The 23,404-nt window shown below is 36.5% G+C and overlaps 1 protein-coding gene across 2 annotated transcripts in view; it reads left to right on the forward strand.

Moving 5' to 3' along the window:
• Window positions 1-19,135: 19,135 nt before the first annotated feature.
• The window catches only part of si:ch73-211e3.1, a 116,382-nt gene continuing 112,113 nt past the window's right edge, over window positions 19,136-23,404 (forward strand). For both annotated transcript variants that reach the window (XR_012383292.1, XM_073908431.1), the window contains exon 1: window positions 19,136-19,470. Coding sequence is in view for 1 of the 2 variants with exons in the window: in XM_073908431.1 (XP_073764532.1) it covers window positions 19,423-19,470 (48 nt within the window). In the remaining variant the exon portion in view is untranslated. The remainder of the gene's footprint in view (window positions 19,471-23,404) is intronic.

Consider the following 23,404-nt stretch of genomic DNA (forward strand, 5'->3'; position numbering starts at 1 on the left):
CGGAGCTACCGAAGGAAACCTATGCCAACACAGGGAGAACATAAAAGCTCTACACAGAAATGCCAACTGCAGTAGACAGATATCCTTGACTATCAAATTAATTTTCATATCTTTTGCAGGCTTATTGGAAATACATACAGGCTACATTTTTGCGAAATGTAAAATACATTGCTTTGATAACATTTCGTTGGAAGTTTCAGATGAAAATTCACTAGAAGGTGCTGTCTCCATAAGAAGGCGAGATGTGTCGCACAGATCACCTATTGAAATAGCGACCTAAACCCTATCATAAACCCAATCAACAGAAGTGAAAAGTGCATAGAAGCCATGTCGTTTACCTTTATTTTACATTACTTTTACCTCTTTTGTGGAAACATCGGACTCACACCCAAGTACAACATTGTATAAGGTGATCTACTGAGAAAACTGAAAGGCAATTGTATTCAATTACAAATCATGTACATTGTTAAGCTGTTTTGTGGTTATGACTGCATGAAAATAAACATTTATCCATCAGTAATACATCCCTGTAAAATTCATTAGGTTGAAAAGAAACAAAAGTTATTAGTTATTATTATACCTATTTTACCTTGCTGTCAAACCCACTTTGTTTTGTCAGACAAACATTTTTGCTACAAGCAATGACGCTCCTACTGTCGATTCATATACTCCATGGGGAAATGGTGAATACTTCCCGGAAAAATGGCATGCTTGCAAATCTACAATATGCATTCAAGCGACATATTCAGGATCTAAATGTTATTTGAAGTTAACAAAGACTGAAGCTACAGGCAACAGATCACATGATAAAACTGAAACTGCGCATCACCTCATGAATGAGACTGAGGATAACGAAATAGTGGTTTTCTCTGAAATCACCAACGATTGACAGATTTAGAGCTTTCTAGATTAATAGCAGCCATATCGGTGACAGGTTTTAGTGGGGTTGATGAATGCACCAGCATTTCCAGATAACAGCATCATTTTTTGCCTGTATTTCATCATTTTCAGGCAAGAGTAAGAAATCATTGGAAACTGTAAAGTGTCTTTATTTGTGTATACTCACAATATCAACAAAACATACTGTTTCTATGAGATAAAGAAAGCCGACACAGTGTGTTCTACTCTATATTGATCACCATAAATATTTTCCTGTCTTTTTTTTATAATAAGAACGAATATGAATTTGGTATTTTTAAATTCCCAATCTGTCTGGGTACCTGCTGTGTACATTTCTAGTCACATAGGAGAAAAGTTTTCACCACTTTTCAAGTTAAAATCCAATCATATAAATCTTGTAATTCCATTATATGGTTTGTTTGACAGACATGGCAAATAGCAACGGGCATACATAATATCAGCACTATCACTGGTCAGATCGCCTGTCAATCAAACTTCAGCTAAGCTCGATCCAACCAATTCCCAATAGGTAAGTACTGCCCTAGATATCTTTTGCTAACAAATGTCATGTCGCAGAATTACAACGGGTTGCATAATCCTAACGCACAATTCAGACATAATAACTGATGTATATGTGTTTCTGCGTGCACCAGTGCATGTACATGAGCAAAGTCCATGCTGTGATTTTTCTGACACACCCTACAAACTGACTCACATTGGCTAATGAGTGCAAAAGCAAACAAGGTGAGGCAGTTTAACAGATTTAGTTACATGTCTCATTCTACCATCCAGCATCTTTCCTTTCTTTCTCACACTCTCTCTCTCTCTAATTACTGAGTTGTTGGCAGGGAGTTTTGTAGTGTGGCAGTGCCAGCTTTGCCAGCAAGGCACAAAGGATTTACTGACCTATCGCTAACACTGGGAGCTTCCTCTAGTCGGCTCATAAAACATTGCACACACTTACACTTCAAAATCACACCAAGCAACCCCTGTCTCTTGCATATTCCGCTGAATTTGATAGTAACAATATGCATTAGCATTATAGAAGTGCTGTTCTAGGGTTTAGTTGAAATTTGATATTGTTGCACTATTTCATTTGTACAGCTGGCGGTCTTTGCTTGTGCTCATATTGTTCTTGTTTGCTGTCATTACAAAAAAATGTTAAAAAGTATCGAAGTAAATATATTTTCTGCAAAATCCAATTACAGTTTCCAACTGCTCACACACAAAATCTTTTCTTGTCACACAATTTATGAAACATCTCACTCAAAATGCAAAACTACAGAGCAGATCTCCAAAACCAGAAGCTATTTCTTATTTTCAGTTTCATAAAACACTCTTTTCAAAACTCTACACACAATTCTCTACCTAAAACACAAAACTCTAACAGGAATCCACTTGCTTTCCTTTTCCAAACACAACTAATAAAAATGCTACACTTATTCACAAGGTCGCACACACGCTCCTCAAATGTAGAAACATTCATTTCTTAACTGATCGCTAACCAATCACTGCTTTTGTCTAGCATAGGCCAAAGGTGATGGGACACTTGGCTGTTCTGGTCCAAAAAAAAAATGTTTTCCACCCATCCACAATTTGTAGTTTTGTACCTACCTCATTTTCTCCTTTTCTAAATCCTAAATTCTAAAAAAAAAAATACAGGAATTCTTCTAAGCCTAGCACTGTAAAGTGTATGATGACCATTTCTAGGTCCACATGACGCTTTTCCAGGCAATGGACGCTTGAAATGTAATGTAGATTGAAATGTAGATTTAGAACAACAGTTCTACAACATGGTTTATTCAAACATTTACTATTATGAGAGAAGTATTCATTCTAGCATGTTTATGGTATTTTAAATCCAGTGTTACATTTTGAAGTAGATGTGTGTAGAAGAAAAGTTTTGAAGAAAAGGAGACATTGTTTTGAAAATGTGTGTAAGCAGTTGGATAAAAAACTGTAAGAGTGTTATTCCAATTAACGACAGTTATTTGAATCCGAACCATTGAAATATACTTAAAACCAATCATATTTTCTCTGCACACAAATGCTATTATTGCTGAAAGGTGTTTGTTAAGTTGCCATTAAAATGCTGTTAGTGATTTGAGCTGTTTTGCTAATTACATCGACACCCTCTTTCTAAAAACACCAATTGATTCACATGCGGATGGTGTTTCTAATCAGACTGGCTGAAAATAAGCTTCTCTTTTACTGTTAGAAGCATTCAGTTGTGCTTTTTATTTGTGCTATCTGTCATATAGTGTTTATTTCATTTTATCCACCATATTTATTTTCTTTACAGTCTATTTCTGTAGTCTAAGTAAAATATGTGCTTTTGCAGGATTGTCAATACTTTTAATAGTGCTTTGTTTACTTTCACTGTAATGTTATGTATGTAAAAGTCTGCTTAAAGCACTTTAAATCACTAGATGACACAATAGAAAAGAGCCTGATAAAAAGCTGAATCCATGTGTCACTATTCAGCTGCAAGTCAGGAAAAGTCATTAGTCATTAAGTCAAGAAAAGACTCCGGGCTTCGCAAGCAGCCAAGAGATTAAGCGGCCTCTATTACAGGTGACTTGTCAAACAGAACAAAGAACAGGTGCAAACAAAGAACAGAAACCATGACAACACAAATAACATGTGGACAAGGACCTCTGCTGGTGAGTTTGACAGTCTGGGAAAATGTACAGTATTTGATGCAGTGTCCTCCTTCTTCAGATACCTATGATCTATTTTCAGTGGTGGAAAGAGTACTGAAAAATCATACTCAAGTATGTGCTTGCCAAAAACATGTAGTATAAGTAGAGTGAAAGTGCCTGTTTTACATGCTTCTCAACGTGTGAGTAAAAAGTAGCCCTTCTAAAAGCATTTTAGAGTAGTGAGTATTATACTGTGAAAATGGCTGCACCTTTTAGACTGCAAATAAACAAATGTAGTTTTAAGGTTATTTAATTCTTTTGGTCTATTTTCTTTGAAGGGTGTTTCTAAGTGTACGTTAAATTATTTGCCATTCATGGACTTGAAAAATGTTAGATTAATTGAACATGAGAACACATTACATTAATACTGCACTAATAAATAGCTGACAGACAGCACATTGAGGATTTTACATAAAAAAGTCTGTGTAATCTGAGTAGAAAAAAAATCAAGTCCACATGAACCGGAAGCTGCGACCATTTTTGTTTATTTATTATGTTTTTGTATTGTGACGCAGTTTCTAGAGAAAGGGTATATTAAATGGGAAAATAGTGGGAGTGACTTGTCTTTTCTACGGCGAGCTGATTGGATGTAGTAAACATACATTTCATTCAGAAAGATTGGAAAATGAGTTTAGAAGAGTTATTACAGTCTAACAGACACTACCTCCTCACCATTTCTGTTTGTTGTCAAAACTTTCAGTTGGAGGGGTGTGGTTAAGTATGTTAGCCACGCCCAACACCTCAGATTCACAATGGCTGTTTCTCCAAGAACGCAGAGAACGGACTTGCGTTCTTGTGGAGACCGGTCTTGCCAGGTGTCCTCGGAAGAACGAACTCGGAAGACCACGAGAACAGAAAACGCGTCCTTTGAGAAATGTGACCTTCACAAGTTTTTAAATGGAAAATTATTTAAACATTACAGCATTCATACAACGATTTATTGTTTTTTCTCTTTTCTAAATATATACTATGCATAAAATCATTATAAATCTACATTGCACAAACAAATTTTAATACAAATTTCAGCAAACAGACGAAGGACGAAGACCGCTGAAGAACACAAGAATTTTACTAAAAAAATTTTAAAAAACAGGAAGTGCAATTTCAAAATTTAATTTTAAATAACAAGGGCAAACTAATATATTTTTGAAGACATGCACAGATGAATTGTTCACCACAAAACTAGCAATGTGGGCTGACAAAATCATATTTTTGATTTATTTGTACTTTAACGCTTTGAGCACTTTGAACCCTGACTAACAAGCTGTGAGTATCCAGCAGTTGGCATAACAAACCAAGTTTGTGCAGCACTGATAGAACATGCAGTTTGTTCAAGTATTTGAAAACATAACGTTCTGTAGTGCATTTAGTTCTTTATGGTCAGTTTACCATTTCAGGGGTGGCTTGGTTGGCACTGTGGCCTCACAACAAGAAGGTCGCTGGTTTGAGTCCCGCCTGGGCCAGTTAGCATTTCTGTGTGGAGTTTGGATGTTCTCCCCATGTTGACGTGGGTTTCCTCCAGGTGCTCCGGTTTCCTCCACAATCCAAAGACATGCGATATATGTGAATTGATTGAACTAAATTGGCCGTAGTGTATAAGTGCGTGTATGAATGTGAAAGTGTATGGGTGTTCCCCAGTACTGAGTTGTGGCTGGAAGGGCATCCGCTGCGTAAAACATATGCTAGAATAGTTAGTGGTTTATTCCGCTGTGGTGACTTCTGAAATAGAGACTAAGCCGAAGCATGAATGAATGAATGAGTTTGGCATTTCAGTCATCATTGAACGCTTTTAATGCTTTAACACTGCACATGTTTGTTGCATTTGTAAAGCGTCCATGTTTTGGGGTCAGTCTGTCTGAAGGAACTTTTCTGTGTGTGATTTGATTGGACGGGACTCACGGGACTGACAGTAGACAAGAAAAAAGAAATGTAAAAAGTATAGTGACTGCAGGTTGAGGGAATAAAGTACATTCAAAGTACAGATACACTACTAAACGTGTACTCACAAGTAAAACCCCTCTGCCTATTATTAGGCAGAGGGGTCACTAATTATTTAGAAATTCTAAAATAAAAAATGTTTTAAATCATTACTGAAGGGTAGTAGCAGTCAGCTGTCATAGCCTAATCAATGTAAGCCAGTGATAGAGTGACAATTGATCTAACTATTGTTTAAAATATTTTTTTAAAGAAATTAATTAGAGATAAAATCATTAAGGATGCATTTAAATGACCAAACGGTAAAGACCTAAAGCCTTTACAAATCTCAAATTAGAGTGTTTTTATCAAAGAATTGTTGCTGTTGCAAAGCTGTTGGTTTTTTATATTTTTTTATTTTTATATTTAAAGTATATTAACCACTTGAGGGTGAGTAAATATAAAGTAAAATGTCATTTTGTGGTGAACTTTAAAGCAGAAGGAGTGAAGTGGTGTATTATTTATGGGAAAACATATTGAACTGCTCTGTGTTCTTTAATAACATAAAGCATGTGTATTTATACACACATCGCAAAAAAGACAAACACGAAAATGAGAAACAAAGCAAGCAAAGATCTGAGGTGCGGTTCTGCATACTCTGGTACATTTATTTCAGTTTAAAAGCTGCCTCATAGCAGGGGGTCTTTATAATCACTAATCTCTCTTTGGCTTAAGAGAAAACTTCTATGTGTGTGTGTGTGTTAGGGGAAGATGGAAATTACAATTCAATAATGGGAGGCCTAGGAGTGGAGCTGAATGCAGTGGCAGACTGGTGGCTTGGAAAGTTCAGTTCTTGTTCTTTTGTCAGTTCTTTTGGTTTTGTGCTAATGATGGTTTTAGGGGGTGTTCTACCCTGCTGTTCAAAGAACAAAACCAGGAGGGAGAGAGAGAGAGAGACACAGTGAGAGAGAGAGAGAGCTGACCTTGGCGAGAGAGAGAGAGAGAGAGAGAGAGAGAGAGAGAGAGAGAGAAGAGGTGGGTAAATAGATTGTATTGAGGCTACCTTGACAACTGGCTATGCTGATTTTGGCCATCTCTGGGCCTATGGGAAAAGGAAAGGGGGGAATAGAGAGAGAGAGAGATGGGGAGCAGTCAGTTATTTTATGTGTGGTGTGTGAGTGTGTTTGTATGAGAGAGTGCCTTGACCAACGCAGTGAGGACCGCTAACAGAATCTTCCCCAGAGCCAAAGTCATCGTCTCAACCCTTCTACCCCGCAGAGACGTACCACAGAGGTCTATCAACACAATCAATGAGGAGATCACCAAAATCTGTTCCAAAATGCCTAACGTCCATATAGCCAACCATTCCCACATCACACATCACCACCTATATGATCATATACACATCCACCAAGAGGGCATGAGACTGTTCGCAAAAACTATCAAGGCATCAACCCTTAACAGTGCTCAAAAAACACCCTGGAGCCACGAAGAGAGGATTGAGCATCTCCCCGGCAACCAAGCGGACAGCTACGCCACTGTAGTGGCACACAGAGGTAGATCTGACCCCAGTGACCTCACACAGATTAAACAAATGCTGAAAATCATTTGCAACAATTTATTAGGATAAATTTACAGTGGATATGTAGTCTATAAACTGATCTAGTCATTGTATATTTTATAGTCATGAAATAACCTATAGAATTGTATAAATAATTTATTATTACTGCTTTTTATTCACTGGTATTTTGTTTTATTTTTTATTTTTATTTTTTATTTGGGTCATAAACTCGTACATTGTTCTGGTAATTGCGCTATTACTTAATGGCTTCTTTTAAAATAACAAGTTATAATATTCAAGGAATGTTCTCTTCAGCCTTTGGGGAGAAAACTACTTACCCTGATTTTGTAAATATTCTAGATAATACAGATATAATTATATTACTTGAGACATGGAGTCGTTTAGACTCTAATTCCCACACTCCCCCAAACTACAGAGAGCTTTGTGTCCCTTCAATCAAACAGCCTAATGTTAAAAATGGAAGAGATTCAGGAGGAATTATAGTTTGGTTTAAAGATCACCTGTGGCGGTATATTCAGCCTGTAAAAAAAGGAACAACACATATTTGGATAAAAATTAAAAAAGGACTTTTATGTTTAGGTGAGGACATGTATCTTTGCGCCACCTACATCCCCCCGTATGAGTCCCCTTATTATAATGAAGAGATCTTCTCAATCCTGCAGTCAGAGATCAGTTATTTTCAGTCTCTAGGCTCAGTTTTATTAATGGGAGATCTGAACGCCAGAACAGGGAAGGAGGCAGACTGCATTAGTTCAGACGGCGACAAATATACTATTGGCTCACACACATATGACCAAACATGTTTTGATAAAATGCGGCAAAACTATGACAACATCATAAACAAACATGGAAAACAAGTCCTGCAGCTTTGCAATAGCCTAGGTGTATATATAGTGAATGGCAGAACAAAGGGTGACTCTCTGGGTCGACCAACATATAGTTCACACCTAGGGGTCAGCACAGTAGACTATGCCATTACAGACATTGACCACAGTATAATTAATTATTTTACAGTGATGCCACAACTGCCGTTTTCAGACCACAGCCACATTGTTCTCAGTTTGAAAAGATCACAGAATGCCTGCCTATTCTCAGAACAAAAAATAAAACTGCATCCCCTGCCACCTAAATTAATCTGGAGTAAAGACAGTCCTGCCCAGTATGAAGCAGAGCTCCACTACACTCAAGTGGAGAACATGATCAATGCATTCATACTGACTTCATTTGGTAAAGAGGAACAAACTATAAATTTAGCAACCGAACAGCTGACCAATATTTTTTCAACAGTTGCCCAAAAAATATTGAGGAAAAATCTGAAATACAAATCTAAAAAAGGAAAAACTACAGCTGGCTGGTTTGACAAAGAATGTCAAAATACAAGAAAAGAATTAAGACAATTGTCAAATAAAAAACACAGAGATCCGACAAACCAACACACACGAGGAAAATACCAACAAACTCTCCAAATGTATAAATCACTATTAAAAGAAAAGAAAGCTGATCACATGAAGTTAAAATTGGATCAAATTGAGGAGGCTATTGATCAAAATTTGTTTTGGGATTTATGGAAAAGATTAAATCAATCTAAAGAATCGAAACAAATTCCCATTCAAGACCCAAAAATCTGGACCAAACATTTCGAAAAGCTATATTCACAAAAAGAATTGAACCAAAAACAAAAACATCTGACCTCCCAATTACATATATTAGAAAATACTATTAAAGATCAGCTAAACCATTTAGATATCCCAATACAATTAAATGAGTTAACAGAAAAATTAAAAACTCTAAAAAATAAAAAGTCCTGTGCCTCAGATGGAATCTCTAATGAGATGCTAAAACACAGCAGTCCTCAATTAAAAAACGCCATCTTGAAATTATTCAACCTCTTGTTAGAATCAGGACATTTTCCAGAAATTTGGAAGGAGAATTTAATCACGCCAATATTTAAAAATGGTGAGAAATATGACCCAAATAACTATAGGGGCATCACAGTGAGTAGTAACCTGGGGAAATTATTCTGCTCTATCATTAATGATAGACTGGTTGGGTTCATCCAGGAAAACAAGATTTTAAATAATTGTCAGATTGGATTTATGCCTAAAAAAAGAACAGCAGATCACATCTACACACTCCAAACACTCATTCAAAAACATGTCCACCAGACCAAACATGGGAAAATATTTGGCTGTATCATTGATTTTAAAAAAGCCTTTGATTCGGTGTGGCACAATGGGCTTTTCCTAAAACTCTTACAAAGTGGAGTTGGAGGAAAAACCTATGACATAATAAAGGACATTTATAATGGGAACAAGTGTTGTGTAAAAATAAACAATAAGCGGACTGATTATTTCACTCAGAGTAAAGGAGTCCGTCAAGGCTGCAGTCTCAGCCCGACTCTATTTAACATTTATATCAATGAATTGGCATCAGCACTTGAGAAGTCCTGTAGTCCTGGCCTGAGCCTGGAGGACAGAGAGATCAAATGTCTCCTGTATGCGGATGATCTGCTGCTTCTGTCTCCTCATGAAGAGGGTCTTCACCACAGTCTCTCTATCTTGGAGGAGTTCAGCACAGACTGGGCATTGCCCATTAACATGCAGAAGTCCAAGATCATGATCTTCTGTAAAAAACCTCGTCTGGCTGATAAAAAAAGACACACTTTTAAAATCAGAGGAACAATACTTGACCACGTCACCTCTTATAGTTATTTGGGTCTGACAATCACAGCCTCTGGACACTTCAGTCAAGCTCTAAAAGACTTGACCGCTAAGGCACGCAGGGCTTTTTATTGTATTAAAAAAACCCTTTTTAAGTTTAACCCACCCATTAAACTGCGGCTGAAAATATTTGACACTATTGTAAAGCCAGTCCTGCTGTATGGCTGTGAACTCTGGGGACCCACATTTAAATTAAATTATGAATCTTGGGAAAAAACTCCAGTTGAAATCTTTCATCTGGAGTTTTGCAAAAGCATCCTCGGAGTTCACAGAAGCACACCTAGCCTTGGTTGCAGAGCAGAACTAGGCAGGTTCCCTCTGCTCTCAGAAATCCAGAAGAGAGCAGGGAAGTTCTGGCTCCATCTGTCAGACTCCAGCCCAGAGAGCTACCATCAGCAAGCCCTCATATATAGAAATGCACATCCGGCCAGCGACCCCATGCACTATCTGGTGGGAAAACACCAACTAAACTCACAAACCCTGTCCCAACATATAAAGACTAAAGAAATAGAAAAGATTACCCAGGAGGATTATAAACTCAATTGGCAAAATAAAGTACAACAAATAAAAAAGTTAGCGTGCTTCAACCAGATTAAACCTGGTTATGAACTGGCCCCGTATCTGACCAACATTAAGAGCCCCGGTCAGAGAAAGCTGATGAGCCGGTACCGTCTGAGTGGACACAGTCTGAGTGTGGAGACGGGCCGACACAAGCGCAGCTGGAGGAGCCCAGAGCTCAGACTGTGTCCACACTGCTCTGCTGGAGTTGTGGAGGATGAGCTGCATTTCCTCACTCAATGCAGCAAATATCAGAGCATCAGAGAAGCTTACTTCACACAAATGTCTCTGATTCTACCACAATTCCAGCAAGCCACAAATACGGAGAAACTCCATTATATTTTGGGAGAAAATGAAAAGTGTCTCCACCTAGCAGCACAGTACGTGTCCTCATGCCACCATATGAGAGAAAAAGGCTGAACCCCCTCATCCCTTATTAAAGCTCTCTGTTCTTTACCATTTATTATTATATACTTTTGTTAATCTTTTTTTTTTTATTATTTTGTTTATTGTGACAACATATATGTATAATATAACGATATGTATATGTGTTTGTTTATTATTACTTATATTTCTTTTATCTATATGAATGTTCTGTATTTTGTTATTGCTTTGGCAACATTGTGATTTGTTTTACAGTCATGCCAATAAAAGCTCTTTGAATTTGAGTAAGAGAGAGAGGCTGCCAGGCATGGACTTCATATTAATCATTAACACAATGTTCCCGAAAGTTCCTGCCAAAATAATACGGAAGAAATTCATGATGCATTTTCTTTTGCAAAAATTCTCTCTCTCACTCTTTTACATGCTTTGTTTTTCTAGTTGCTGGACTATGATCCTTCTAGTGGAATGTACTTGCTATTCTTTTCCTAAATTAAAGGAAAATAAAAGTGCTGACTTTGGCCGAGTGATAATGATTTATCCCATGACACATAAAGAAATACAAACATAAACACTTTTTCTGGTATGGTGGGTGCTTTCCATCAACCTCTTTTATTTTGAAACTAAGCTAATGATATTTTATAGCATCTAACCCATTGTCACAAACACTTTTTCTGCATTTTAACTATTTTATTTTTACTTCATTTGCTGTGATTATTATTTAGATTTTTCTTTGGCTATTTGTTTTTGATTAGTCACTATAGTGAAGCTAATGTCAGATTTTTATTATACTCAACTTTTATATGTACTATAATATGATATATGTTATGAACATACAACATTAATATGTTTATTTTAAAGAAATAAACACTTTTATTCATTAAGAACTACTTCATTTGATCAATAGTGACAGTAAGACATGTATGTGCAAGTTACAGAAGTTTTAAACTTTAAATAAATCTATAATATTTACTATATATATATATATATATATATATATATATATATATATATATATATATATATATATATATATATATATATATATATATATATATATATATATATATATATATACTGTATGTATACAGAACTATACACTATACATGTACTATACAATATTGTCTAATTAATTTTAACTTTAAATCTTTATAGTTTGCCACTATTCTTCATCTGTTTCCAGCAATATGCTTTTAATATTTGTAAAAGTCTTAAGTTACATTAATTAGTGAATTATTATACATTAATAAGTATAGACTGGAATAAGCATTCACTACATATATAAATCTGTTAGTCTAAGTAATGACAGAACAATATAGACTAGGGCGATGCGATGGCGCGTTAGGTAGTGCTGTCGACTCACAGCAAGAAGGTTGCTGGTTCGAGCCTCGGCAGGGTCAGTTGGCGTTTCTATGTGGAGTTTTAGGAACAATAAATAATAACTTGACTTCTAGTTGATCATTTGATATCAGAAGTGGCTTATATGAAAGGCAAAGGCCATTAGATTATGCAAATTTTAACAAAATAAAATATGATCATGCCTTGACTTTTAATTATTTAATTAGGACAGTAAGGTCTGACTTTGCTTAGACAAAAGTCCTCTCATTTAACAGAAATAATGTACAGAATAGAATATAAAGTCATGGTGCATTAGAAAATGAATTAATATTGTGTATGACTCCCATGAGCTTGGACGACTGCATTCATATATCTCTGCAGTGATTTAAATAACTTATTAATAAAGTCATCTGGAATGACGAAGCGTTTTTGAAGGACTCCCAGAGTTCCTCAAGATACTTTAGATTCCTTTATTTTACAACAGACATGCTTAATAGTGTTCTTGTCTGGTGACTGGGCCGGCCAATCCTGGAGCACCTTGACCTTCTTTGCTTTCATGAACTTTGATGTGGAGCCTGAAGTATGAGAAGTGGTGCTATCATGCTGAATATTTTACCCTCTTCTGTGGTTTGTAATGTAATGGGCAGCACAAATATCTTGATACCTCAGGCTGTTGTTGTTGCCATCCACTCTGCAGATCTCTCGCATCATATTTGTGATGATTGGGATGCAGTTCAACTGATGATTCATCTGAAAAATCTACCTTCTGCCACTTTTCCAAATGATCAACTAGAAGTCAAGTTATTATTTGTTGCTCTTAAAACTGAGATCGATGACAAGTCTTTTGTCAGGTAGTGTATTACCCATATTTTTGCAAACATTAATGAAAAGACACTTTAAATTTGCCTGTATACATTTTATTTTCATTTTATTTGTTATGTTATTCTGTTATTGTATATACACTTTAAAAAATGCTAGGTTGTATTAACCCAACATTGTGTCAAATTTGGACAAACCCTACAGTTGGATTAAATTTAATTGTTCGTATTTGTTCATATTTGCCCTAATGTTGAGTTAATACAGCCCAGCATTTTTTGTGTGTATGGTATTATGAGTACATGGTCTTCAAACTATGATTCTTTATAAGGTGCATTGTGCCTAGAAAGGCATGCAGCGCTTGTCTGCATGCATGTGTATTGTGTGCGACTGCGCTGAAGTGTTACTTCGGCTCTCTAAGACTCTACTCAGCAATCATCAGCTTAATTGAATTCGCAAGGCATCGAACGGAGAAAATGTAACCAGCATTTTGCCTGTATCAGCTGTCCAGATGATGAATGAGACAGAAGGAAAGAGGAAAGAGAGAGTCAGCCTATATGTGTGTGCACTGTACATCCATTTTACAGATACAGCATGATTGTATGAGGCTGTAGAGGAAAGACAAAGAAATTAAGGGTACGAATGCTTAAAAATTCCAAAAAAAATGTAAATCAATGAGGCCTTATTGAAAATAGGCTCGTTTTATAACTTCTCTACAGTTGCATAGTTAAACAGTTGGGTTTTACCATTTTTTTAATTTGTTCTGTTTATTTCCAGGTCTAGCAGGAAAACGTTTAGCTTAGCTTAGCATAGATCATTTAATCAGATTAGATCATTAGCATCTCACTCAAAAATTAACAAAGAATTTCCATAATCTTTATTTAAAAGCTTGACTTTTCTGTGGTTACATGATCCAACACTATCTTACGGCAATTCGTAACTTTTTGATTTAGTGGCTAATTCTTATGAAATCGTACGATCTCATTCGTACAGTTTAGTAAGATTTGCTTATCTCCAGTTGGGTTCAAGGGCGGGGTTGGCTGACTGAACTTTTACGAATTCTTACATATTACTAAACTGACAAATAGTAAAATAGTTATGTTTTCCTTTGTGAGATCAGGCTGTTACATGATGTACTTAGGCCAACGGAAAAATAAATTAGCTATTTTCTAGGCCGGTATAGCTTGACATTGTGTCTACTGCAGCCATGGTACCGCAGCAAAGTTCCTTGATTATTACACTGGAATGAGAGTATAGCTTCTAGAAATATAGGCCTAGAAAATTTTCATTATTCTGTTGGTCTTAGTACACGCTTTAAATAGAAAATCTAGAAATTCTTTGGTCTTTTTGAAGCAAGACGCTAATAGTCTAATCTGATCTGATTTATGCTAAGCTAAGCTAAAAAGTGCTCCCGCCAGGTACACAGATTGACTGAATGTATTCAAAAACAGTAAAACTCTACTGTTTAACTTTAGGGAAGTTGTAAAATGAGCCTATTTTCAAATAAATGTGGAATGTTCCTTTAACCTTGATGTCAGCCCAACTGGAATGAGTGACATCAGTGCATGAACACACCGTGGATGCAAGAAGCATTTTTGTTTAGACTACTCCTGTTATCCAGCCCTGTCTCTCTCACACACACAAAGTCTCTCCCTCTGGCTGTGTACGACATTGTGATAGCCTTAGTATGTATGAGTTGGAACGTTCAACAATGCAGTTGGATGCAGGACGAGAAAAGGGGGTGGGTTTGGAGGGTGAAGAAGAGGTTTAGCACATTTGTAACCTGATGCGTATGAAGGAGTTGCAGGGAGTGTCTGAATGCTTGAGATTGCTATCACTGTGGGATTGCGCTTTTTTGTGTATGTTTGTGTGTGTCTGTGTGTGCCTATCCATATGCACTGCCATAACAGCATTGCATTATATCTAAAGTACAAACAGAGAACTGCGATAAAGATGAGCATGTACAATTGAAAGTGTTTTAAGCTGATATTAAACTCTCATGCTCTAGGGGCTGTATCTTCCCAATGCTTGTCAAAACATGAAAAGTGATTAACTTTGTATTGTAGGATTGTATTTGAATGAGCTGGGTGGGTAAGGGGGGCCTCCTCTGTGTGTATGTGTGTGTGTAACCTAAACTTTCTTGACTCCAGGTGCAAGTAGAGGATTAGAGCACTCTTTTTCTCCTTCTGTGTTTGTGCCACTATTGATATGAGACTGTTTTAGAGGTTATATGTAAATACGTTCACCTGCCTGACTCTCTTTTGAATAAAAACTGGTGCAACAAGCTCAGTTTTCAAAGTACTTTTTTCTACATTCCTAAGAATTCTTCACTTTTGAACAAAGAAATGCCTGTTAGAATAGAAATGAGCACTTTATCTGAATGCAGAGTTCAGCTCTCAGCCATGGTGAACTAGGTTTTTTCTCCACCATGACAGTCACAGTGAGGAAAGCTGCAGATGGAGTGATACCAAAAGTGATACAAAGACTTCCCAATTTGGTGCATGCATAAGTTATTTAATATTGATAGTTGTAATAGTTAGGGCTGCGCAATATACAGTTGAAGTCAGAATTAGCCCCTTTTTTTCTTTTTTAAATATGTCCCAAATGATGTTTAACACAGCAAAGAATTTTCAGAGTAAATCTTATAATATATATTCTTCTGGAGAAATTCGTATTTGTTTTGTTTTTTCAGCAAGAATAAAAACAGTTTTTAATTTTTATGTATATATGTATATATTTTTTATAGCCTGTAGAACAAACTAACGTTATACAATGACTTGCCTAATTACACTAACCTGCCTATTTGAGCTAATTAACCTTCTTAAGCCTTAAAATGTCACTTTAAGCTGTATAGAAGTGTCTTGAAAAACATCTAGTCAAATATTATGTACTGTCATCATGTTCAAGTTCATTTAATTTATCATGGCAAAGATAAACAAATCAGTTATTAAAACTTTTGACTTCATCTGTATAACAAAATTATTCCATATCGTAATTTACATATTGAAATGGTTTGCAATAAATGTGTTTTAATACTAAAATATCTTCATCATTAGCACACCCAATGACAGACTTTTCAGAACATCAAGGAATGTACAGTAGTTCCAGTCCAGTGTGCAGCTCTGAAACCAAGCAGAGTGGAGATGCTGGATTTCTGGAGAAAAATCTGAAACAATTTTAGTATGGATGCTGAAATTTGAGCAAGCAATCAAGCCATGTTAAGAAAGCATTAAGACAGCTTATAATATTGCGCTCTGTTTAAAGTGTTTTTGTTTACTCTAAAAAATGCTGGATTGTATTAACCCAACATTGAGACAATATGGACAATCCCAACAGCTTGGTTAAGAAATGTTATTAAAATATTTCTCTGCGTGTTTCCGTGGGTTTCCTCTGGGCGCACCGGTTTTCAAAAACATGTGGTACAGGTGAATTGGGTGAGCTAAATTGTCCGTGGTGTATGACTGTGAATGAGTGTGTATGGGTATTTCCCAATGATGGGTTGCAACTGGAAGGGCATCCACTGCGTAAAATAAATGCTGGATAAGTTGGTGGTTCATTCCGCTGTGGCGCCCCCAGATTAATAAAGGGACTAAGCCGTGAAGAAAATGAATGAATGAATTTATATTTAATTGAAATTTTAACAATGGTTGAGTTTGTCCATATTTGACCCAATGTTGGGTTAATGCAACCCAGCATTTTTAGAGTGTTATTTGTTCTTGCTGTACACAGTATTGGTAATACTTATTAATTTTGTTATTTTATTTACATTTTGTAATTATTTTATGCAACTGTAAAACATGGATGTTCGCTTGTTTTCTTTTTTCTGAAATAATATAAAAACTGATGTTGGTTATACCATTTTATACTGTAAAAAACATCTGTAAATTAGCCTTTTTTGTGATTTTGTGATTCATGTTTTTATTTTTTCACATTTATTTTTGCTTTTGAATTGTATTATGGGACCTTGATCTTTCTTCCAACAACCTTTAACCTTGAAAAGTTAAAAAAGTGACTTTTATGAACATTTTTAATGGTGTAAAGTGATATATTGTCTGGGTTGGTGTTGTATATTATGGTACAAAAGCCTTGTAATAAACTGCCTGTACATTTTTTTGTTATTTTGAAGACTTATTCCTCTGTTTATTATTTCTTTTTTATTTATAAATACAGAGCAGAGATGAAGGTTCTCAAAATGCAACTCACAACCATAAATTAACGGAAAACACTTAAATCACAAAATATGGAAACTGATATGTTTTACAGTGTAGCATATATTATCACATTATTTGTTTAATATCACATTATTTGACATTCTACTGCATATCATGTTTTATTAAAAATTGTGCAACCCTAGTAGTAGGAGGAGGAGGAGGAGGAGGAGTAAAATCCTTATTTATGTAGAAAACATATTGCAAGTGTCTACTTTATTGTTTCAAAAAACTTTTGTAATATAAAATAAAATCAAACAATATTTATGTAAAATATATTAACATATTCTGACTCTTATAAAAAAAAACAGAAAAAATGAAACTTCCATTACAAAAGAAAATGTATTAAAAAGATACCAGTTTATAATTACAAGGGCTGTACAAAATGGTATTTTGCAATTTGTTTTTGATAGTGTTGATAAAAATTGGTTTATATTTTTTAAATCAAAATAATTTAGTGTCTTGTAGTTTTGTAGTATTTTTAAAATACTGTAAAATACTTTATATGAAGTCTACATGATGACATCATAAATATGTGGCTTTTGGTGTTTTCTTAGTTATTTGCCTAAGCTTGAGATCAGACTAGAAAAGTGATTAATATTGAAGAAGTTGATCATTGCTTGGAGTATGGATGGAAATGATGCCTCACATACTGTTTAAAGAAAATAACGGACAACAAATAGCAAGGTGGAATCGGGAGCAACTCAAAATAAGTCAAACAACAAAAAGTCCTACAGTGGTGATACATACAAAACTTCATTAGCTATTTCAAATGTTAGTAGCTGATCTGCAGGTGCTCTTTATAGTTAATTACAAACTTTGACATAGTTTTTCAGTATGAGACAAACATATTTCATAATATTCCAGTCTATAGACTGGTCAAAAACTCAGCAAAAACAGATAGCTAAATTTTGTTTTTGAGTTACCATGTTTTATATTGTGTATTGAAGAGTACAATTGCAAAAAAAAAAAAACATGATTTTTGGAAATTACTTAAACTGGAGATTTTAGTGGTTTTCAGAAATTGTGATTTTACAGTGAGTAGAGATTTGAATTAAACATTTTTGAAAAATACAACTTTTTTTAGAGGCAACTTTTCACAATCAAGAGATATAGTCCTACCAACTTATTATCTGCATTAAACGTTTTTTTTTTACATTGATTAAAGAGATCATCTTCAAGACAGGACTTTCTGTATATGAAATGTGCATAAAAATCTATACTAAAATCAAAGAGAAACAGAAGTTACATTTTTATGAATACCTCCTCATGTACAGGACTAGAGGTGAATAAGTTGGCAGAGAAGCTGACTTAAACTTGTTTAGAGAGAAGCACTGTTGCTGTCAAACACTGTTTAACTCTGTCAAAGTCAGTTTAATGATGAAGGGATTGATCCAATAGGTCTATTGATAGAAAGCAGGTGAAGAAATGTCATGCTCCCTTGTAAAAGTATTTTATAGTATTTTCAAAATACAATATTTTTTATTTTGATACATGTGTGGCTGCTGTATTTTGAAGTTCATTTTTAAACATGTAAAACTGAGGTATTTCGTATTTTATTTTAAAATACATTTCAATCCCTGATTACAATGATTATAAACTTTATAATTACAGTCTTTTAGTGTCCCCTTAAATGATTCTTCTTTTTAAATGTGCCTTTACATTTTTTGTTGTTGGTTCGGAATAGTGTGAATTGTTCAGTAACTCACACGCAAAAGAAAAAAAAGGAAAACACACGCTGCTGAAGAGATTTAAAAGCTTCTAGTCACAGGGGTGAATCAAAATCCCCAGCAGCACTACTGTGAAAAGCCCGTGCTCGTGTAAACTAGAGCACACACACACACACAGTCGCCAACCGGAGTCGCTGTGGAGGGAAGTGAAGCGATGTCCCTTTAAGCGCAGACGGCGAGCGGAGCGGAACATCTGCGTCTCCTCCTCCGTGACACCGCGTCCTATGGCCGGCTTGACTCCGCCCAGCAGTCAGGAAGATACAGAGCTCTCTGATCGTAAGTGGCCGTGTAGAGCGAGAGCTGATACAGACGTTTGTGTTATTAGTCCCTGTTCAAGAGAATCAACCTGACTGACGCTTGAGCGGAATGTCAGATTAGCCCGCGTTCGGACGCGCTTCTCATCATTCCACGTTGCTTTATCGCGCACGAGACTGGGCGATAAGCAGCATTTCCAGACTTCAATTAACCACATTCTATTACACTCCCATATCAGGCTTTTCTTTGTAAGACAGTTTACACATACTGAAACAAAGTGGATTTAACAGTGGCTACGTGGTTTACCCGCACTCCAAGATGCTTCTGGTCTCCCAGCGGCTAGAATCACCTCGCATGGACCCATTAGTGAGTTTACGAGTTTCATATTATTGGATTGCTTTGAATCGATGTTCAGCTTTTACAGCTTATGTGTTGCACTTTGTCAGTGCGCGCGCCTCGTACGCATCTCCACGCTGGCCTGTTTTTACGCATTGGGTTGCTTTTAAACTGTAACACCCCTGCTCTTACGCTCGAGGTCCACTGTGAAGTTTGGAAACTTGAGTAGAGAAATCCCAGGCTATTGTGTGCGTTAGATAAGGCAGACAGAGATTAGATGACAAGCTCGAGGGCTGCATCAAAGATTAACTGGCTCTGTCCGACTCGTTTACGCGCACATTCTGAGCAAGTTGCATTTACCACACAATTCATATTTTTGCTTGTCGTTTTTATTTTATTGTGACCTTTCCGACTAGTCATTGCATCTGAAATGAGATGGTGGCAGCTGAGTTATACAGGAGGTAACCTGTCTTTCTAATGAGCCTGCTAGTAACGATTCAGTTTTACTAATAACTCCCCAATGAATAGTCGCTACTTGCATCATAGATCCCTAATGAACTAAGCGTGCAGTTTATTTCTATTATCAGCTGAGGGGTTATTAGTCACTAATGGTATAGTGGCTAATAGAGGAATTACCGGTGGCGAATTGAATAGGCTCTATTGGAATAAGTAGGCTACTTCTAGATTATTGTGATTATTATGGTATACTTTCTTTGTGATTTTTGCTGAAAGGCTTACCTTAACACTAGCAGATTGCTTTGACAAACTAGAGAATAGCAGGTTCAGAGATTGTATATCCTATCAGCTCAGTCATTTAAACGGGTGCCTTGCTTTATCGATGCATGTGCGACTTGCCGATTGGCAAAGCCCTTTGTTTTCATACATACGACTAAAGGCAACGCAGAGTCAGAGAGGTAGAAGACTCACACTGCTAAAGCAGCATGTGGTCTGCTTGTTGGAATGAAATGGCATTTATCAGACCCTCAGCGGGGCTGCGCTCGCTAACAAAAGACTGAAAACTGGGGGACTCGGAGGAGAGCGCGGCTCCGGGGCTGCGGGTGCGGGCGCTGTGTAAATCATCGCAAAATGAGCGATAATGTGAGTTTTCACTGTCGGAATTGCGGCTGCCTTTAAGCCTAGTGTTTAACAGTTAATGTGGATTGCCGAGAGATAAGAGAGACAGACGGTGGCTGAAATGTGGGACAGGACTGCCAGTGTGTCCAGGATTAAGCCGCGCTATAGCGGAATACGTAATGGGATTATAAAGGTGGCGGAGGGCTCGTTCACTCACAGAATAAGAAAGACTAGAAGGCGGCGTGGATCGACGTTTTTCCACATAAACAACCGCAAGAGTGTCTGTCTGTCTGTCTGTTTGTTTTAGTACACGCTTGAGATCCCATGTAATTCAGTTTCTTGTCAATCAATAAACGAGTGCGATTTACGCGCAGCCCCTTTTCGCCTTTTCGCTTTGTCGTGGATTTGCCCAAACGCATTTCTGCAAGCTATTATTGAATTTCCACAGATACTGCATGTTTATCACAGCTGGACAGTCCCATATTCTCAGTCTCACAAGTTTCCCTTTAAGTTCAGTCGGGAGTTTCCTCGAATCGACAAGCTTTGACAAATGATAAATGTGAGAGAATAATTGGATGTGATTGTGAATAAAATATGAAGTAATGCTGTTGCTGATTCAATCAGACCCGTGAACGAAAGCCGTTTGTTGACATGAGCCAATCATGAATTATTCATATTATTTTTTGGTGGTCCCTCCCACTAACTTAGTTGATCCCAGGTTAAGGGGTTTGATCTTTTGAATTAGGTCATTAAGAGAAAGAAGCTTGGTAAATAAATGTATTTTCAGACAAGACAAGCTAAAGTCTTGTCTAAAGTCATCATATATGTTAGGGCTCCACGATACATTGAAAAAATCTAACATTGCAATATTTTGATGTTTTGCGATACATATTGCGATATGGTGAATTCCACCAGATAACTTATTCAGTTACAGTATAATGGAAAAATACAATTAATTTAATCGTTATTAAAGTTACAAATGGTACAATTTCTTGCGCCTGAATGTTTTTAAAAATCTTTATACATTCACAGGCCTCAAAACAAATTTGAATGCTACATTATAACACAAGATTGACATTGTATAACCTGCGATGTGACTACTGCAAATGGTCACATTGGAGTATTGATGCTGAAATGATTCATTGTGCAGTCCTAATACATGTAATAAAATAGTAATACAAGTAATTAATGTAATATAATATATAGCCTGCACACTGGTCCAAGACAACTCTTTGCTCCTTTCCTCACAAGGCTGAAAAAACACAACAAAATCTATTAAACATTTAAATATTCTCACAGAAAATCTTTTTTTAGATAGAAATATTGTTTATTGTATTTTTGGATGCAACTTTGGTGAGCAGAACAGACTTCCTTCAACACTTTTGACTGGTGTATAACCAGTATTTCAGTAATAAATATGTTGATGAAAGGTTAAATGTATAAAATCCAGAGTTAGGCTTGTTGTTTCTCTGGCATCTAGAATCAGAGTTGTAGATTTCCCGCACCGGATCTTTCTGCTCCACTCAATTTGAACTGATCTGTGGCCAAATGAGTCAGTGCTCTTTGAAGCTGCTGTTGACGGATGAATAAAAGGGCCGGAGTGGAATGCGCGCGCCACTCTTCAGATCTCGTGCACGCACCGAGCGCTTCACTGTAATGCGAGCAGCACTTGTGAATACACTTGGATCTCACCTCAAAGTTAGGTGAAAGTTTAAAACAACACATCCAACTTTTATCTTACCGACGTTCCTGGATGAGATCACTGAGTCAGGGCTTGTGTGAAGGAATTTAACTCTGAGGGTTTTTTTTTTCTTTGTAGAAAGGCGATGTTTGTGAGTTCAAAAGCAGTCTTCAAAGAGAGACTCAGCACACCCTCATACCACAAAGTACGATCGCTCTGTCATTTTCCTTCGCTAACTAAGAATCGTTCTCAGTGCATCACCTTGAGGAACTGTTTTTTCCTTCGTGAGGAGACAAGGATGAAATTGTGCTGATTTGCAGAGCGGGCCATATGGTGGATCGAGGAGAGCGATAAGGATGGGAGGGAGAGATGGAGATAGCAGGGTGTTGAAGTGATTCTCATCTAGACAAAGAAAGACGGGAGAAAGGTTGCGCTGTCCTAGGCCAGATGTTTTGTTGTGGCAGTACATGGACATTTCTTCTTCATTGGCATAAGTGTTTATGCTTAGCATGGGCTTGAGTACTTTGAAAGTTGAATGAAGGATAATTCATGAAAATATGTTAATTGAATATTGCTATTTTGAGAAGAAGCCATATTTTTTGGGATACATACTGTGTGATTATGACTTTTTTTATTGTTTAAAAATAAAAGATACAGGTTTGTTATTAAATTGTAAGAATTAGACTATGCAATTTCAAACATTTTAGCAGATTTGATCATTTTGGTAATAAAAAAAGTTTGTCTGCTTGTTTAGTCTTGGTAGGTAATGGTTAATGAACTCTCTATCCCTAATGGGTGGGTCCATTTAAAGCTTTAATGCATGTAATGAAGGTAGCATCTTCTGTAATACATTCTGTAATACATAGCTTGTGGTCTTTAAACACTTTTTTTTAGTAGATCAATATCAAACTGTCAACATTAGTAGAAAAAATACATTTTAAATTTGCTTACAGAGTGTCTCTTTCCAACTTGGGCATCTTTAGTCTTGTTTACCTTAAGCTTTTTATGCATATTTCAAAGAAAGCTTGCTAGTTTCAGCAAAGATCTTTGGTATTTGTAAAAAAAAGGAACTGAGAAAACGAAAGGGTGAATGAGAGGAAAACGCATGGGCTCTTGGCCCATGGAGGGAAACCCTCATGTGTTTCTGTTATCGCACTGGCTTCCTGAGTTAGCGTCAGTTGGCGAGAAGGACAGAGTGTGCGAGTTAAG

Source organism: Danio rerio, chromosome 7 (genome assembly GCF_049306965.1).
Source record: "Danio rerio strain Tuebingen ecotype United States chromosome 7, GRCz12tu, whole genome shotgun sequence".
NCBI lineage: Eukaryota > Metazoa > Chordata > Actinopteri > Cypriniformes > Danionidae > Danio > Danio rerio.